Source organism: Cebus imitator, unplaced genomic scaffold, assembly GCF_001604975.1.
Source record: "Cebus imitator isolate Cc_AM_T3 unplaced genomic scaffold, Cebus_imitator-1.0 Scaffold440, whole genome shotgun sequence".
NCBI classification, from domain to species: domain Eukaryota; kingdom Metazoa; phylum Chordata; class Mammalia; order Primates; family Cebidae; genus Cebus; species Cebus imitator.
This window is the reverse complement of record NW_016107755.1, coordinates 1,215,914-1,234,774: the sequence shown is the minus strand read 5'-3', so window position 1 is coordinate 1,234,774 and position 18,861 is coordinate 1,215,914. Positions and strand designations below refer to the sequence as shown.

Sequence of the window (18,861 nt, the reverse complement as noted above, 5' to 3'; positions counted from 1 at the left end):
GAGAAAAAAGTAGACAGAGAAGAGAGAGAAGAGAGGACAAGAAAGTAAGAGAGGGGGAAAAAGAGAGAGAAAGTAGACAGAACAGAGAGAAGAGAGGAGAAAGAGAGGAGAGAGGAGAAATAGAGGAGAGAGAAGACAGAGACAGGGAGAGAGAGGGAGAGAGAGAAAGTAGAGAGAAAAGAGAGGAGAGAAGAGAAAGAGAGGAGACAGAGACAAAGATAAAAAAAGAGAGTGAGCAGAGAGAGAGGGAGAGATGAATTTAATGCTTTTTAGGACCCTGTGTCAAGGCGACCAAAAGCTGCAGGGGTGGGGAACTCGCAGCCAGCCAAGTGGCTGTGAGCTCAGTTTTAAACTGATGTGAAAAGAGTTTTTTTTTCTTTCTTTGCTGGCCGCCAGCCCCGCTCGCTTTCAGGCAGGCCACAGCACCTCAGGGTGCATGTAAATACATCCAAAAATATGGCATCCAAAAATACAGCAGAAAGCTTTCTGACTCTGTAATGCAAGTGACCTGTTAGCACAGTAGTTAAGGTACAGGTCCTGCAACTGCAAGGTTGTTGGTTCAAATCCTCAGTGAAGCCAGTCTTAAATTAGTGAAATCTCTTGGGGAAAATTCAAAAGCTGGAGGAACAACCAAATGAGGTCATCTAGCTCCTGGCCTTGTACCCCTTCCATTGCATGACAGCCATTGTTGAGTTTTCAGGCCAATATGTGGTGAAATTAACCTCTGGAAAACTCCACTCTTTATGTAAACTAGAATGGCAGTCTTTTGGAGTTGGGTGGTCTGACACTGGGACCTACGCTCAAAAAAAGTTACACAGGCAGTATGGAAAATGGTCGCAGGAACTCCTGGACACCCTGACCAGTTTCCATACATTAACCAATGGCTGGATTTAGTCCAACAACCCCCTCTGTGACTAAAGTGCTGCATAAAACAGGCTAGATTCAGGTGGTGTTAGCCCACCCAAAGAAAGCCCCTTCTAGGCCAGTCATTCTCCCCACCCCAGCAGAGGATCAGGAATTACCTCCACCCTACTCAAGGCCTTCTAAACCAGGGCCTCAGCACTCCCCTGGACAGTACCAGTAACCAACCCTTTTCCCCCCTGTATACCCGCAGTGGGGCTCCACACCCACTGGTGGTCCTTCCTCTCCGAGAGGTGCCCCCAAGGGGAGAAGACAATCGGGGTCGTCCATTCTTTGTTCACATTCCCTTTTTGTCAAGTGCCTTATGTAACTGGAAGGTGATAGAGATTAAAGAGAGGGCCGAAACACCAAGTGCTGGAACAAGCTTTATTAAGAGCAAGAAAAAGCTGTCGGGCTACAGCCAAAATTGGCGTGCAGCACCCATGGTGGGGCAAAATGGGTTTTTATGGCCTACAAGCTGGCAGATGCATCCAGTGTGAGGGGCTGTGCAGGAGGGGAGGTGCTGGGGAACGGCTGAGTTTAATAGGTGCTAGGGAAATGCTGAGAGAGAACCGCTACAATGTAGATGATGAGAGGGAGAGGGTTAGAAATCTGCTGAGATGGAAAGTTCCCCAGGAGGGGGTCGTGCTGGGAGGCTGGGAAACTTGAGACAGCAGCAGGGTTTTACAATGGAGTAAGCTCTGTCAGAAGGCTCAACATCCCCCATTCTCTGAGAAGCCCCAGGCTTTGACAGAGCTCTTAAAATCTGTACTCCAGACTCATCACCCCACTTGGGATGACTGCCAACAATTATTACTGATTCTGTTCACCACAGAGAAAAGAGGCAAAATTAGACAGGAAGCCCTGAAAGCCAACATAGGTCCAGGGAGAGGAACAGTAGAAAAAAAAAATACTAGGACCGAATTGAAAAGGTTTTTCCCTCTACCCAACCCCAATGCGACGCCAACACCTTGAGGGGTCACCAGGCTCTGAACATTTTTCACTGGTATCTTTTAGAAGGGGTTAGGGGATTGGCCCACAAGCCCTAACCTCTCCAAGGTAGGGACTCTAACTCAGGGTCCTCAGGAGTCGCTGGCTGCCTTCCTTGACCGTCTACAAGACGCTTATCACACCTACACTTCTGTTGATGCTGAGACTCCAGTAAAACAGTGGACCATCAATCTGGCTTTTGTTTTCCAGTCAGCCCCAAATAGTAAAAGAAAATTACAGAAGTTAGAGGGATTCCAGGGAATAAATTTAACCCAATTGCTGGAAACTGCCCAGGAAGTTTTTAATAACAGGGATACTCCTGGAACCATACAAAACAAAAAGTTACTAAGGCAGTAATAGCAGCCCTTCAGGAGACACAAGTCATTCCATGAGGGCAGGGGGCCTTGCAAAAAGGGTCCTCGGGGTCTCTGGTCCCCATTAGGAAGAAACCAATGTGCATACTTTAAAAAACATCAGAAAAAATGAGTGCCCCAAGAGAAAAAAAGACAAGTAACCGCTCAGGAAAAGCTATCCTCAATTTAGAAGGTCAGGATTGATGGGGCTGGGGCTCTTATTTACTAAGCCCCCCTGAGCCCAGGGTTATTTTAAAAGTTGGAGACAAGCCTGTCAGCTTCTTAGCCAACACCGGGGTGGCCCACTCGGTCGTTAGCCTCTGGGACCACTATCCAGTAAAAAACAATTATCCAGGGAATCACAGGAAAAACCACAACAAGCCCTTGGGCCACCAACAGATTTGTTGATCTGGGGAATGGCACCATCACCCACTCCTTCTTCATTATTCCAGAGTGTCCGTACCCACTCCTAGGATGGGACTTACTTCACAAACTTCAAGCAAATATTTCTTTCTGTGAGAGTCAGGCTTGCCTCTCAATCGCTCCTCCCTTGGCATCAGAGCCACCTCAGCGAACCTTCATCATCTGTGCTCTGTCAGACGAGTATCTCTTGCAGGAAGCTTTATCCTCAGAGGCAGATCAACCACCAACATCAACCTCCTCTGCCAATTCCAGGAGAATGTACCCGGAGTGTGGGCCGAGACAATTCCCCAGGCTTGGCAAGTCCCCATACCCCAGTCGTGGTCCAGCTATTGGCAATGGCAACTCCAGTCCAGGTACGACAATATCCCATGAGCCAGGAAGCCAGACAGGGAATTGCTCCACATATAATCAGGCTCCTAAAAGGAGGGATCCTTACTACCTGTAAGTCCCCCTGGAATACCCCATTGCTCCCTGACTTAAAACCAGGCACAAAGGATTATTGGCCTGTACAGGACTTAAGGAAGGCAAACAAATGAGTGGAGACTCTCCACCCTACAGTTCCAAATCCGTACACCCTCCTAAGTCTCTTGGGCCCAGAACACCACCATTATGCTGTCTTGGATCTCAAGGATGCATTCTTTTGCATCCCACCAGCCCCTGTTAGCCAGCCCATGTTTGCTTTTGAATGGACTGACCCTGATGCTGGGATCTCAAGACAACTCACTTGGACAAGACTGCCTCAGGGTTCAAAAACTCCCCCGCTCTGTTTGATGAGGCACTTAGCCAAGATCTTGCCACCTTCTGAGCTGAGTATCCCAAGTGTACCCTTCTCCAATGTATGGGTGACTTACTCTTGGCTACAAAAACCCATGAGGTCTGTAAAGAGACCACCCAATCATTATTAAAAACCCTGAAGACTTTGGGTTACCAGGTCTCAACTAAAAAGGCCTAACTATGCCAACCAAAAGTTACTTAAAAACCTGGGCTATATCATAGAGAAGGGCAACTGGGCTCTGACACCCAGCCAAGTCCAAGCGGTGCTGCAAATACCCACCCCCATCACTAAACGCCATGTTCGAGAATTCTTTGGGGCTGTAGGGTACTGCAGGCTATGGGTTTTGGGATTTGCTGAGATAGCCAAGCCCCTGTATGCCTGCGCTGGAGGAAATCAGCCCTTGACTTGGACAGAGATAGAGCAATGGGCTTTTGACAAGCTCAAGACTGCCCTGACTATGGCCCAAGCCTTGGCCTTGCCAGACATCTCTAAACCCTTCCGGTTGTTTGTGCATGAAAAACAGGGAGTCGCTAAGGGGGTGCTCACCCAGACATGGGGACCATTGCCCCAGTCAGTCGCCTACCTTTCAAAAAGACTTGATCCCGTAGCCTCTGGGTGGCCAGGTTGTCTGAGGTCGATGGCAGCTACAGCCCTGTTAGTCAAGGAGGCAGACGAACTAACCTCAGGGCAGGAGTTAAATTTAGTGGCACCCCATGCGGTGGAGTCACTACTCTGTGGAGCTCCTGGAAAATGGATGTCAAATGCCCGCATTTGACATAGTTCAATATCAGGCCTTACTTTTGGACCAGCCCCGTATAAAGTTTTTAAAGGCTACAGTTTTAAACCCTGCCATGCTGCTACCAGACAGTAAGCCGGAGGAGCCCATACAAGACTGCCAACAGACGATTGACGTCCTCCACACTGCTCGACGGGACCTCACCGACGTCCCCCTGCAGAACCCAGAGGAGGTACTGTATACGGATGGCAGCAGTTTCATGGTCGACGGAGTCAGGTATGCTGGGGCAGCCGTAGTCACCCTAGAGCAGGTTGTCTGGGCCCAGGCTCTTCCACATGGACTGCCAGCAAATAATGGATGTCATTCACACTGCTCGACTGGACCTCACAGATGCCCCCCTACAGAACCCAGAGGAGGTGCTGTATACTAATGACAGTAGCTTCATGGTCAATGGAGTCAGGTATGCCGGGGCAGCTGTGGTCACTCTCAGTAGGCTTATTTGGGCCCAGGTCCTTCCTCATGGAACCTTGGCCCAGAAGGCAGAACTCATAGCTCTGACAAATGCCTTAGACTGGGCACAGGGAAGACTGTCAACATTTATACGGACAGCTGATATGCCTTTGCTCATGTACATGAGGCCATTTATAAAGAAAGAGGACCACTTACCTCAGAGGGAAAGACCATCAAAAACAAAGAAAAAAAATCCTAGCCCTACTAAAGGCTATATAGAAGCCCAAGGCAGTGGCATTAATACACTGAAAAGGACACCAGAAGGGAAATTCACCAGAGGCAAGGGCAAACAGGGCAGCTGACCTACAAGTCAGGCAGGCAGCCTTGAGACCAGTAAAACCTCTGACTCTTCTTGTAACTCTGCCAGCCCCAACCCTGCCCCCTACCCATACGTACTCACCTGATGAAGAAAACTTTGCTAAAGAACAAGGGGGCACACAGATTCCACAGGATGGTGAATTCTACCAGACACAAAGATTGTGGTCCCCGAGGCTCTAGGATGGGCCCTAGTTTAGGACACACACCAGGCCACTCACTTAGGACAGACCAAACTAACTGAGCTGCTAAAAGCCAAATACTACATTCCCCTCTTACATGAACTTATCAAGAAAATTACTACCCAGTGTGATGTATGTGCCAGAGTAAATCCGGAGGGAACAGGTCTAGCCAGGAGTAAGACTCAGAGGTGCTAGCCCTGGGGAGAACTGGGAAGTAGATTTCACTGAAATAAAAAGCCCCAGCAAATGGCTACAAATACCTCCTGGTGTTTATAGATACGTTCTCTGGATGGGTCAAAGCCTTCCCCACTAGGTCCGAGACTGCTTTGGTGGTCACAAAAAAACTATTACAGGACCTTGTTCCTTGGTCCGACCTCCCTCTAATGCTAGGGTTGGACAGTGGGCCTGCCTTTAAGACACAAATTTCTCAGGGCCCAGGCGAGGCCCTGGGTATATCCTGGAAATTACACTGTGCCTGTCGTCGCTGGAGTTCAGGGCAAGCAGAATCGATAAACCAGACCATAAAAGAAACCCTAACAAAGCTTATCTTAGAAACTGATGAAAACTGGGTCTGCCTGCTTCCTTTTGTCCTCCTCCACATCCAATGCACACCCTATCAGAAAGGCTTCTTCCCTTTTGAAATCATGTTCGGCAGGCCCCCTCCCTTACTCCCCAGACCCGTGGATACCGTGCATGCTGAAGTCCATAACTATACACTCCTTCAGTCCTTACAGGCGCTCCAGTCTGTTCAATCCCAGGTACACCAGCTCATTAAGGACACCCGTCCCACCCCATGGGAACTCGCAGAGCAGCCAACGCACCCCTTCCAGCCTGGAGGCGGTCCTTGTTAAAAGATTCGCCACCTCTGGCCTCACCCGTCATTGGAAGGGACCCTACATGGTTATCCTAACCACACCCACCACACTCAAGGTGGACGGACTAATAGCCTGAATTCATCACACCCATGTCAAGACTGCCCCACAGGAAGGACAATGGAGCATCAAACACTCATCCCCCGATTCACTAAAGCTAAGACTTGTGCGCTCTTCACGGTCACCACCCTCGCCACCCTAATCCATGCTGTGATTCCCTATCGTCATCCCTCTACTGGTTGGATTAGGTATTGCTGGCTCCACCGCAGTTGAAATATCAGCTCTTATAACTGGGGACCAAAATTTTAAAACTCTCTTGCAGCACATAGATATTAATTTAGGCCACTTGGAAAACTCCATTTCCCAACTCACTAATCAGGTTAAGTCTTTGGCTGAAATGGTCCTCCAAAACAGGTGAGGACTACATTTGTTATTCTTAAAACAAGGGGGGCTATGTACCACCCTTAATAAACAATGTTGCTTCTATGCTAATAGGTCAGGCCTCATCCGAGAGAGCCTCTCCCTGGTCAGACAGAATCTCAAAACCAGAAAACAACTTCGAGAGGCTTCAGCAAGTTGGCATCAAAAAATGTTTTCCTGGTCCCCTTCGCTCACTTCCCTCCTTAAGGGCATGTTGGGACCGCTGGCCACACTCCTACTGGGACTCATGTTTGGCCGCTGCCTCCTAAACCAGCTGCTCAGGTTCATAAAATCTAGGGTAGACTCTGTAAAATTAATGATATTAAGGTCTCAATATGGGCCCTTAGAACCAAAAAGCAATACTAAGCTGTTGTAGTAATCAATGATTTAATTCCTGTAAAGAAAACAAGGGGGGAATGTGACATGGTAAAAGCCCAATAAAACTGCATACCTCAATCATACATCGGCTTTCTGTTGAAACTGCTCTCTGTAACCCCTAATGTGACAGGAAAGCAGTCCAAACCCATGCCATCTTGGCCCCTGTGACTTATAATAAGTAATTAAGGTTTGTAATTTCCGCCCTACCCAGACAATGTGTAAACTAATGCTTATCTTGACTTCTGTGAACCACATAAGTAACAATCGGAATGCCCAAAGTCCCCTGGCTCTCGGAGTGTCTGGAGCCCCTCACCGTCATCTCCACCCAGGAGGTGATTTACAGAATCCACTGGAATGTCTGGAGACCCTCACCCTCATCTCTGCCCAGGAGGTGATTTACAGAATCCACTAGCCCTCGGAATGTCTGAAGGCCCTCACCCACACCCCCGCCCCTCATCCTCACCCCTGAGGTGGTTTTACAGGTATAAAAGGTCTTGACACCCTCCTTTTGGGGCCACGGGTTGGACAGACACGAGTCCTCCATGGCTGCCGGCAATAAAGACCCTGCAATTTGGCATACTTTTGTCTTGGTGTTGACTTTCTATGCTTGCCCCTCTACAACACAAGTGTTCTTCAGTGCGTGAATGAGAAGGTCTGCTGGTCCAACTCATAACTCAGTCACACAGGTGCCTTCCTCAAGATTACCGTTGTGCAATGAGTGCAGTAAGTGTTTTGTGCACACTTCCCATTTTCTCATGAAGAATGTGAAAAAGGTATGTACTCAAGGATCAAAAATTTAGTGAAAGTAAAACAAGTGAGAATGAAGTCTGGTGCCACTGCCTTGGTTCTGCTAAGGTGGTGGGTTTGTTACCTATTTTGCCATTTGCAGCATTTGTGAAAAAGTCAACATAATGAAACAGGCAGATGGCATCTCTGTATTACTGTGAAAACAGGTTTCCCTCCTGGACTCTCTGAAGGCAGCTCAGGGGGCCATGCTTTAAGAATCACAAAGTCAGTTATGTTCCATGAGAGGCTGCCTGCAACCTGGAGAATCAAGAAAACAAGTAGCGTGACTCAGGCCAAGGCCAAAGGCCCGAGGTGCCAGAGGAGGGGTGGGAGGGTAAAGTGTTGACTGGTGCAAGACTCAGAGTCCAAAGACCATACAACCTAGAGTTCTAATGTCCAAGGGCAAGAAAAGAAAGGTGTCGCAACTTGAAAAAGAGAGAAAGAGAGAAAATTTGACTCCTGTCTGCCTTTTTGTTCTATCTGGACCTCTAAGTGATTGGTTTGTGGCTGCCCACAGTGAGGGAGGGTCTTCCCCACTCAGTCCACCCACGCACATGCCAATCCCTTCCAGAAACACCTCACAGGCACACCCGGAAACAATGCTGTTCCAGCTATCTAGGCATCTCTTAATCCAGCCAATTTGACACCTGAAATTAACCACTACAGTCAGTATCACTGAAATATATGTTCTTTGAGAAAGGGATCTGGTCTGTTTCCTTACCACTGTTTCCCACCATCGTAATCAGTAAAGAGTCAGAGATCAGTAAGTATTTGTTAAATAAATATGTCAGTACATTCAGAGTATGACAGTATAGTAAGGCTTTAAAATGTTTAAAGCACTCTCTGGTTTAACATTCATCACTTGAGTCGTGCAAGAATGTATTTATTCATTTATTTTTTGGAGACAAGGTCTTGCTCTGCAACCTGGTCTGGAGGGCAGTGACATAATCACAGCTCACTGCAGCCTCAGCCTCCCAGGCTCAAGCAATCTTCCCACCTCAAACACCTGGGTACCTAGGACTACAGGCTCATGCCACCATGCCCAGCTATATTTTTGGTATTTTTTGTAGAGACAGGGCTTTGCCATGTTGCCCAGGCTGGTCTTAAACTTCTGGGCCCAGGCAATCCACCCTCCTTGGCCTCCCACTGTTGATATTACAGGCTTGAGGAATCTATGAATTTTTAAAATCCCAATCTGAAGAAAATCTTTATGTACAAGCATGCTTGTCAAAATATTACCTACAAAAAGACAAGATGAAAGCAGATGGATCTAAAAGAACTCCAGTTATATCATCTTATTTGAGATGGAATGCAGCTTATAAAAGTGTGTCAACTTTTTAAATGTTTTAATTTTTTTTTAGATACAGCCTAACTGTGTCATCCAGGCTGGAGTACAATGATAGTGATCTTGGCTCACTGCAACCTCTGCCCACTGGGTTCAAGTGATTCTTCTGGCTAAGCCTCTTAAGTAGCTGGGACTACAGGCACGTGCCGTGACTCCTAGCTAGTTTCTTGTATTTTTAGTAGAGATGAGGTTTCACCATGTTGGCCAGACTGGTCTCAAATTTCTGACCTCAAGTGATCCATTTACCTCGGCCTCTCAAAGTGCTGGGATTACAGGTGTGAGCCACTGTGCTGGCCAAAAAAAGCATGTAAACTTTATACAGAATTTACAACATGGAAAACTATTTGTATAATAATACATTCAAAAAGCAACTTTCAAAATAACCCATAACATATGAATGTAACTTGTACAATAAAGTATCTATAAAAATATATGCATAGAAAACAACAAAATCGGCCAGGTGCCCTGGCTCATTCTTGTAATCCCAGCACTTTAGGAGGCCAAGGCTGGTGGATAACTTGAGGACAGGAGTTTGAGACCAGATTGACCAGCATGGCAAAACCTTGTCTCTACTGAAAAAACAAAAAAATTGCTTGGCCTGGTGGTGCATGCATGTGGTCTCAGCTACTTGGGAGGTTGAGGCATGGAAATCGCTTGAACTAGAAAGGCAGAGTTTTCAGTGAGCCACGATCACACCACTGCATTCCAGCCTGTGTGACAGAGTGAAACTGCGTCTCAAAAACAAAAATAAACAAACCAACAATAACAAAATGGAAATCAGCAGCACTTCTTTTTGTATGTCAGGTAGAATTCAGCTGTGAACCCATCTGGACCTGGGCTTTTTATGGTTTGTAGGCTGTTAATTTCTGCCTCAACCTCAGCCCTTGTTATTGGTCTATTTAGCTTTTTGACTTCTTCCTGGTTTAGGCTTGGGAGGGTGCAAGTGCCCAGGAATTTTTTCGTTTCTTCCAGGTTTACTGGTTTATGTGCATAGAGTTGTTTGCAGTAATCTCTGATAGTAGTTTGTATTTCTGTGGAATCGGTGGTGATATCCCCTTTATCATTTTTTATTGCATCTATTTGAGTCATCTGTCTTTTTTATTAATCTGGATAGTGGTCTATTTTGTTGATCTTTTCAAAAATCCAGCTCCTGGATTTATTGATTTTTGAAGAATTTTTTTTTGTCTCTATGTCCTTCAGTTCTGCTCTGATCTTATTTCTTGTCTTCTGCTAACCTTTAATTTTTTTTTTTAACTTGCCCCTCTATCTCTTCCAATTTTGATGATAGGGTGTTGATTTTAGATATTTCCTTGCTTCTCATGAGAGCATTTACTGCTATAAATTTTCCTCTACATACTGCTTTAAATGTGCCCCAGAGATTCTGGTACGTTCTGTATTCATTCTTTTTGGTTTTGAAGAACATATTTGTTTCTGCCTTCATTTCATTGTTTATCCAGTCAACATTCAAGAGCCAGTTGTTCAGTTTCCATGAAGTTGTGCAGTTCTGAGTTAGTTTCTGAATCCTGAGTTCTAATTTGATTGCACTGTGGTCTGAGAGACTGTTACAATTTCCGTTCTTTTGCGTTTGCTGAGGAGTGATTTACTTCCAATTATGTGATCATTTTTAGAGTAAGTGTGATGTGGTACTGAGAAGAATGTATATTCTGTCAACTTGGGGTGGAGAGTTCCATAAATGTCTATTAGGATTGCTTGGTCCAGATCTGAGTTCAAGTCCTGGATATCCTTGTTAATTTTCTGTCTCGTTGATCTGTCTAATATTGACAGTGGAGTGTTAAAGTCTCCCACTATTATTGTGTGGGAGTCTAAGTCTCTTTGTAAGTCATAAAGAACTTGCTTTATGTATCTTGGTGCTCCTGTATTGGGTGCATGTATATTTAGGATCGTTAGCTCTTCTTGTTGCATTGATCCTTTTACCATTCTGTAATGTCCTTCTTTGTCTCTTTTGATCTTTGTTGGTTTAAAGCCTATTTTATCAAAGACTAGGATCGCAACTCCTGCTTTTTTGATGTTCTCATTTGCTTGATAAGTCTTCCTCCATCCCTTTATTTTGAGTCTATATGTATCATTGCTTGTGAGATGGGTTTCCTGGAGACAGCACACCAATCAGTTTTGACTTTTTATCCAATTTGCCAGCCTGTGTCTTTGACTGGGGCATTTAGCCCATTTACATTTAAGGTTAATTTTGTTATGCATGAATTTGATCCTGACATTTTGATCCTAGCTGGTTGTTTTGCCCATTAGTTCACATGGTTTTTTCATTGTGTCTATACTCTTACCATTTGTTACATTTTTGGATTGGCTAGTACTGGTTGTTCCTTTCTATGTCTAGTGCTTCTTTCAGGAGCTCTTGTAAGGCTGGCCTGGAGGTGATGAAATCTCTGAGCAATTGCTTGTTTGTAAAGGATTTTATTTCTCCTTTGCTTATGAAGCTTAGTTTGGCTGGATATGAAATTCTAGGTTGAAAGTTCTTTTCTTTAAGGATGTTGAATATTGGCCCCTACTCTCTTCTGGCTTGTAGAGTTTCTTCTGAGAGATCCACTGTGAGTCTGATGGGCTTCCCTTTGTGGGGAAGCCTTTCTCTCTGGCTGCCCTTAGCATTTTTCCTTCATTTCAACTCTGGTGAATCTGATACTCATGTGCCTTGGTGTTGCTCTTCTTGAGGAATATCTTTGTGGTGTTCTTTGTATTTCCTGAACTTGAATATTGGCCCACCATGCTAGGTTGGGGAAGTTCTCCTGGATAATATCCTGAAGAGTGTTTTCCAGCTTGAATTGATTCTCTCCATCACATTCAGGTACACTTATCAAATATAGATTAGGTCTTTTCACATAATCCCATATTTCTTGGAGGCTTTGTTGATTTCCTTTTTACTCTTTTTTCTCTAATCTTGCCTCCTCATTTTATTTCATTGAGTTGATCTTCAATTTCTGATACCCTTTCTTCTGCTTGGTCAATTTGGCTGTTGAAACTTATGTATGCTTCATGAAGTTCTCATGTTGTGTTTTTCAGCTCCATCAATTCATTTATATTCCTCTCTAAGCTGTTTATTCTCGTTAGCATTTCATCAAATCTTTTTTCAAGGTTTTTAGTTTCTTCACATTGGGTTAGGACATATTGTATTAGCTCAGAGAAGTTTGTTATTACCCACCTTCTGAAGCCTGTTTCTGTCAATTCATCACACTCATTCTCCATCCAGCCTTGTTTCCTTGCTGGTGAGGAGTTGTGATCCCTTGGAGGAGGAGAGGCATTCTGGTTTTGGGTGTTTTCATCCTTTTTGTGCTGGTTTCTTCCCATCTTTGTGGATTTATCTACCTGTGATCTTTGTAGTTGGTGACTTTCAGATGAGATCTCTGAGTGGATTTCCTTTTTGTTGATGATGAAGTTATTTCTGTTTTTTAATTTTCCTTCTGACAGTCAGGCCCCCATCTGCTGAAGGACTGCTGAGGTCCAATCCAGACCCTGCTTGCCTGGGGATTATCTGCAGCGGCTGCAGAGCAGTAATGGTTGCTGCCAGTTTCTTCTTCTGTTATCTTTGTCCCAGAAGGGTACTTGCCGGATGTCAGCCTGAGCTCTCCTTTATGAGGTGTCTCTTTGGATATATGGGGTTTGGGGAGCTGCTTGAGGAGACAGCCTGTCCCTTATAGGAGATCAAGTGCTGAGCTGTGGGCTCCATTGTTCCATTCAGAGATGCTTAGCAGGTACATTTAAGTCTGCTGCAGTGGAACTCATAATCACCTTTTTATCCCAGGTGCTCTGTCCTGGGAAGGTGGGGATTTATTTATAAGTTCCTGACATGCTGATTCCCTTTTCTCAGAGATGCCCTGCCAAGCTAGGAGGTAGCCTAGTCACGGTTGGCCAGCAGAGTGGTTGCTGAGCTGCCGTGGGCTCTGCCCAGCTGCTTTGTGAACTTTGTTGCAGTCCCCCACAGAGCTGGACCATCCCACATCCAGCTGTGCTTGCTGTGAAACTCTCAATCCAGAGCGTTTCAGACTGCCAGTCTTTGCGGGGATCGGACCCGCTGAGCCAGATCATCTGGCTCCCTGTTTCAGCCCCCGTTTTTTCAGTTGAATTGGTGACTCTGTCTTCCAGGCATTCCAGGGGCCAGTTGAAATGGCCCCCAGATTTGTGTGAGTTTTTGTGTGGAGACCCGCTGCGCTGGCTGAAACAGCCATGCTAGAGACTTGTGGTGCTTTTCTGCCTGGGAATCTCCTGGTCTGTGGACAGCAAAAATTCGTTTGGAAATGCAGTGATCACTCACCCTCTGCGTTCTTGCTGGGAACTGCACTCCAGAGCTGTTCCTATTTGGCCATCTTGGATTATCTCCTTGTTTTTCTTTTCTTAAAAGTCTAGTCAGGTGAAGCAGAGGTAGTGGAAAGGGAACAAATAAATGGAAAAAGTTTTGACAGTGACTCCAGGGACTGAAATAACTTTGTAACTTTCACTTTCTCTGAAATGTTGGAATTCTATATTACAGCTTTGAGAGGTAAAGCAGAATCGCTTGAGCCCAGGAGTTTGAGGCTGCAGTGAGCTAAGATGGTGCTACTGCACTCCAGCCTGGGTGACAGAAAGAGACCTTGTCTCAAAAAGTAAAATAAATAATCATAAAAAATAAATTAAATTTAAAAATAAAAATAAATAACATGGATTTGTATGGAGGTTAAAACAGGACATTTGTTTGAAACATTATGAAGCTAAGCCTCAAACCCAACTAGTTACAGATATTTAAAAACCAAAGTGTTAATTAAAACCCAACACCAGGAACACACTTTTAAGAGGATCCTTCATATTTTCATGGCATTAATCCTTTCTTAAAGTGCCCTTGATAGAAATGCTTTTAGTGTAGTAGAGAGATGCTAATAACATTTACAAAAGAGGCTACAATAAAAACAAAAATGCAAATTGAGGTGGACACACTGTCCCATTTACACTCAAAGCACCTTTGAAAACTGCACTGCCATGGTATCTTTGAGTTGAGATGACGTCGAGGCAAATATTCTTCCTGGAGTATTGGTTTCCCCTTTCCAATGGCCAAAGGCTTTCAGAGCAAGTCTGAAAACTCAGGCTGTGTTCAGGTCTGAAGTCTTAAGGATGTTTGTGCGCGCAGTGATGCTGTAGGAATCCAATGGGTCTGGACGATGCTCTCCTGAACTTCACCCAGTGACAATGACCAGAAGGACAGGACGCAGTGAAATGGCACCAGTGAATCAGAGGCCAAAGGAGGATTCCCAGTCCCAGCACATAGGATGTGCTTCTCTATAATGGAGTCCTTGTATTGGAGGGGAGGTGAGGACACTCAGGGAACAATTAGCAGGGGGAAAAGGCGCAGCAAGGAGGACCCAAAGCCTCCAGAACCCTCCTTTGCTTCCTTCCTTTTAATTTGGATTGGACCTGCATCCACTCCAAGGGAGGGACGGGCCTTGGAATGCAGTAAATGCTATTGCTGCAAAGGGCCATCACACCCCCTACAGAAGCCTCCTGGCTCCCTTCTCCCAGCTACCACTGATGAGTTCAAACTTGGAGGAGACTAAGACATGTCCTCTGCAATGTAGACTCTTTATCTCCCACCTCAGCTGGTTTACTAAATCCATCAGATAAGACACAAAAACAAACAACCAAATCTGCCTGTGACTTCTCTGACTGCTAGAAGGTCCTGCCCCCTCCCAGTTTCTCACCTGCTTCCCTCTTGCCCCGCCACCTACGCTTTGTCACCACCTCCTCATCCTTGTCCCTCTCTGGACCCCACTCCTGAGTATCTCCCACATTCTTCAGAAAACTTCCCCTCATGGAGTACAGACTCCTCCACCTCCAGGAAAAAGAAACAAAGGCCACTGAGAGGGACCTGAGAGACTCCTCTAACCCCACCCCTAAGTCCCTTTTCCTGCAACAGCATTTGTTATAATATAAAATTCCAACATTTCAGAGAAAGTGAAAGTCACAAAGTTATTTTAGTCCCTGGCATCACTGTCAAAACTTTTGTGAGAAATCTTCTAGGTTTTCCCTTCCTTAAAAGGTATAATGTGTAAGTGATATTACTGGTATTATAATGCGGTATATCCTCATCCTTTTAAAAATGGTTAAAAGAATTCTGGGCGGCAGGTTCTCTTACATCAACCGCCCAAGAGTCGCGCTGTAAGAAGCAACAACTTCTCCTCCTTGTCTCCGCCATCTGCTTGACAGCCGCGAAGCAGCAACCACGCCTGAGTGCATCTCCATCCATGTTGGCCAGGCTGGTGTCCAGATCAGCAATGCCTGCTGGGAGCTCTACTGCCTGGAACATGGCATCCAGCCTGATGGCCAGATGCCAAGTGACAAGACCATTGGGGGAGGAGATGACTCCTTCAACACCTTCTTCGGTGAGATGGGCGCTGGCAAGCACGTGCCCCGGGCAGTGTTTGTAGACCTGGAACCCACGGTCATTGATGAAGTTCGAACTGGCACCTACCGCCAGCTCTTCCACCCTGAGCAGCTCATCACAGGCAAGGAATATGCTGCCAATAACTATGCCCGAGGGCACTACACCATTGGCAAGGAGATCATTGACCTCGTGTTGGACCGAATTCGTAAACTGGCTGACCAGTGCACCGGTCTCCAGGGCTTCTTGGTTTTCCACAGCTTTGGTGGGGGAACTGGTTCTGGGTTCACCTCCCTGCTCATGGAACAGCTCTCAGTTGATTATGGCAAGAAGTCCAAGCTGGAGTTCTCCATCTACCTGGCGCCCCAGGTTTCCACAGCTGTAGTTGAGCCCTACAACTCCATCCTCACCACCCACACCACCCTGGAGCACTCTGATTGTGCCTTCATGGTAGACAATGAGGCCATCTATGACATCTGTCGTAGAAACCTCGATATCGAGCGCCCAACCTACACTAACCTGAATAGATTAATAGGTCAAATTGTGTCCTCCATCACTGCTTCCCTGAGATTTGATGGAGCCTTGAATGTTGACCTGACAGAGTTCCAGACCAACCTGGTGCCCTATCCCCGCATCCACTTCCCTCTGGCCACATATGCCCCTGTCATCTCTGCTGAGAAAGCCTTCCATGAACAGCTTTCTGTAGCAGAGATCACCAATTCTTGCTTTGAGCCAGCCAACCAGATGGTGAAATGTGACCCTCGCCATGGTAAATACATGGCTTGCTGCCTGTTGTACCGTGGTGACGTGGTTCCCAAAGATGTCAATGCTGCCATCGCCACCATCAAGACCAAGCGTACCATCCAGTTTGTGGATTGGTGTCCCACTGGCTTCAAGGTTGGCATCAACTACCAGCCTCCCACTGTGGTGCCTGGTGGAGACCTGGCCAAGGTACAGAGAGCTGTGTGCATGCTGAGCAACACCACAGCCATTGCTGAGGCCTGGGCTCGCCTGGACCACAAGTTTGACCTGATGTATGCCAAGCGTGCCTTTATTCACTGGTACGTGGGTGAGGGGATGGAGGAAGGAGAGTTTTCTGAGGCCCGTGAGGACATGGCTGCCCTTGAGAAGGATTATGAGGAGGTTGGTGTGGATTCTGTTGAAGGAGASGGTGAAGAAGAAGGAGAGGAATACTAAAGTTAAAATGTCACAAAGGTGCTGCTTTTACAGGGAAGCTTATTCTGTTTTAAACATTGAAAAGTTGTGGTCTGATCAGTTAATTTGTATGTAGCAGTGTATGCTCTCATATACAATTACTGACCTATGCTCTAAAACATGAATGCTTTGTTACAGACCCAAGCTGTCCATTTCTTTGATGGGTTTCGAATAAAGTATTCCCTATCTTAAAAAAAAAAAAGAATTCTGGGCACTCATCTGCTCATAATGACACTTAAAATTGATCTTGCTTCCTTTAATGACTGTATAGTTTATTGCATGACTGTTCTTTGGGGGATGATGAAAACGTTCTATATTCCACCACATCAGAGAGAGTGGATGGATTCTTTCATTTTTTATGATTTTAGCGTCAGAGTCTGTGCAATCCTGAATTCTTGACATGGATTCTCCAGTAGGTCTTGAGACGTAAAGGTCACTCCGTCTCCTGTGAAGCGTGAATCTTCCCTGTGTCTGCGCCTCACCCACAGAGGGCCCACAACAGGGGGAAGAGGAGTCAGGGGCAGAGCCCAGGTGGGGTCACACTGAGGACAACCCACAGCCAGGGCACACAGAGGAGGGCCTAAGGTGAGAGACCAGCCCCTGCCCTGGGCTGTGGGTGACAGGTGGGTGGGACAGTCACCTACTGAGTATTCCTGGAGCTATTGCCATTTTCCTCCTGAAGATCCCACCCCTGCACACACCAAATCACTGCATTCCTCATGGAACAGGCTTCTCTTTTTAAATGTAAACACCCACTAATAATAAAGCCAGCCATTGCCACTCCCAGTGACACCCCAATAGAATACGCTCTAACTCCCACTGAAATTGCCTTCAGAGTTGCAGCTAACCATTTATTTCTGTTTTTGTTTTTGTTCTGTTGTCCAGATTGGAGTACAGCGGCACGATCATGGCTTACTGCAGCCTTGAACTCCCCAACTCAAGGGGTCCTCCCTCCTCAGCCTCCTGAATAGCTGAGACTACAGGCATGTGCCACCACCTTCAGTTAATGTTTGTGTTTTTTGTAGAGATGGGGTTTCACCATGTTGCCTAGGCCGGCTTCTAATTGCTGGGCTCAAGGGATCTTCCTGCCCCGGCCTCCCAAGGTTCTAGGATTGGCATGAGCCACCACACCAGGCCTGCAGCTGAGTTTTTGGAGCCAAGGCAGGAAGTCATTGTGGGGTTTGCTTCTGGCTGATCTGAAAGGTGGCCTGAAAGGTAATGTGTGACTAGGTGGGCCCTTGGCAGGAGGGACATAGATGTCTCTGATAAGAGGAAAACAAGACAGATGGGAAAGGATCCACAAGTGAACTTCAGTGGATCCTGTGCTCACACAGCACTGGGATTGGAAAATCTTCTTCCAGCCACTTTTGGCTTGTGGTTTTTCATTCCACCTTCTCTGCCAGGCCATTGCAGACAATCCCTTCATTTGGTGAACATTTATCAAATATCTACTGTGTGCTGGGCATTGTGTTTAGAAGAGCTGGAGCTGAGGTAAAAGGAACTAAACCCTCCTTGACTTTGAGAGTGACCCAGTCTTGCTCAGGCAGAAATCAGTAAGGAAATTATAACACAAATGGTTGGCGGGACCTGCACGCTTGCTTTGCAGGCCCACATGTAGACCATCTGCTCTGACCTAGGAGTCACAGAAGCTTCATAAAAAAGATAACATTTGAGCTATGTTTTGAGGTATAAGTAGGACCTCAACAGGAGTCCAGGACAGCAGAGCATTGCTCAGAATCTAGGATGTGAATTTTTTATCCTGGGCCAGGGCAGGACTCAGATAAAGTTGACTGGGAAACCAAGTCCTTCCTGGCAAGGAAGTGTGTCCCACATCTGACTACCCAGAAGTCAGGATACTCAGTATTGATTCTTCAGATGGAGAAAGAGAGAGCCTGATTTGAAAAGCACAATTCTTTGGAGTAAGGGGAGATTAAAATGCAGTTTCTGATTCAGTAGGTCCAGGGTAGGACCCAAAAATTGGATTGCTAACAAGTTTCCAGGCGATGTCAATGCTGCTGGTTTTAGGACTATGCTTTGAGAACCAACACCCGAAGGCAATGTGGTTTGATTTCTAATATCAGAAGAAAGCTAGGAGGCAGAGGTATAGGATAAATGAGAGCACAGCTGGCCAATCCTAGAGAGCTTTCCACCCCAAAGCTGCCATGTTTGATGTACTTAGGGATGGCAGACACCCAGGAAGGAACCAAAAGTGGGGTTGCAGGATGATCCAGAGGCTCAGCTTCATACAGCACCTGAGGCTCCTGCCACTCCACAGCTAGCCCCTCAGT

General features: G+C 46.2%; 1 protein-coding gene across 1 annotated transcript; it reads left to right on the top strand.

Annotated features, from left to right (window-relative positions):
- Positions 1–15,098: 15,098 nt before the first annotated feature.
- Positions 15,099–16,775, top strand: LOC108290633 (tubulin alpha-1A chain-like). Its single transcript, XM_017510524.2, has one exon. It carries the CDS (start codon positions 15,305–15,307, stop codon positions 16,553–16,555), a length of 1,251 nt encoding a protein of 416 aa, XP_017366013.1. The 5' UTR covers positions 15,099–15,304; the 3' UTR covers positions 16,556–16,775.
- Positions 16,776–18,861: the final 2,086 nt, after the last annotated feature.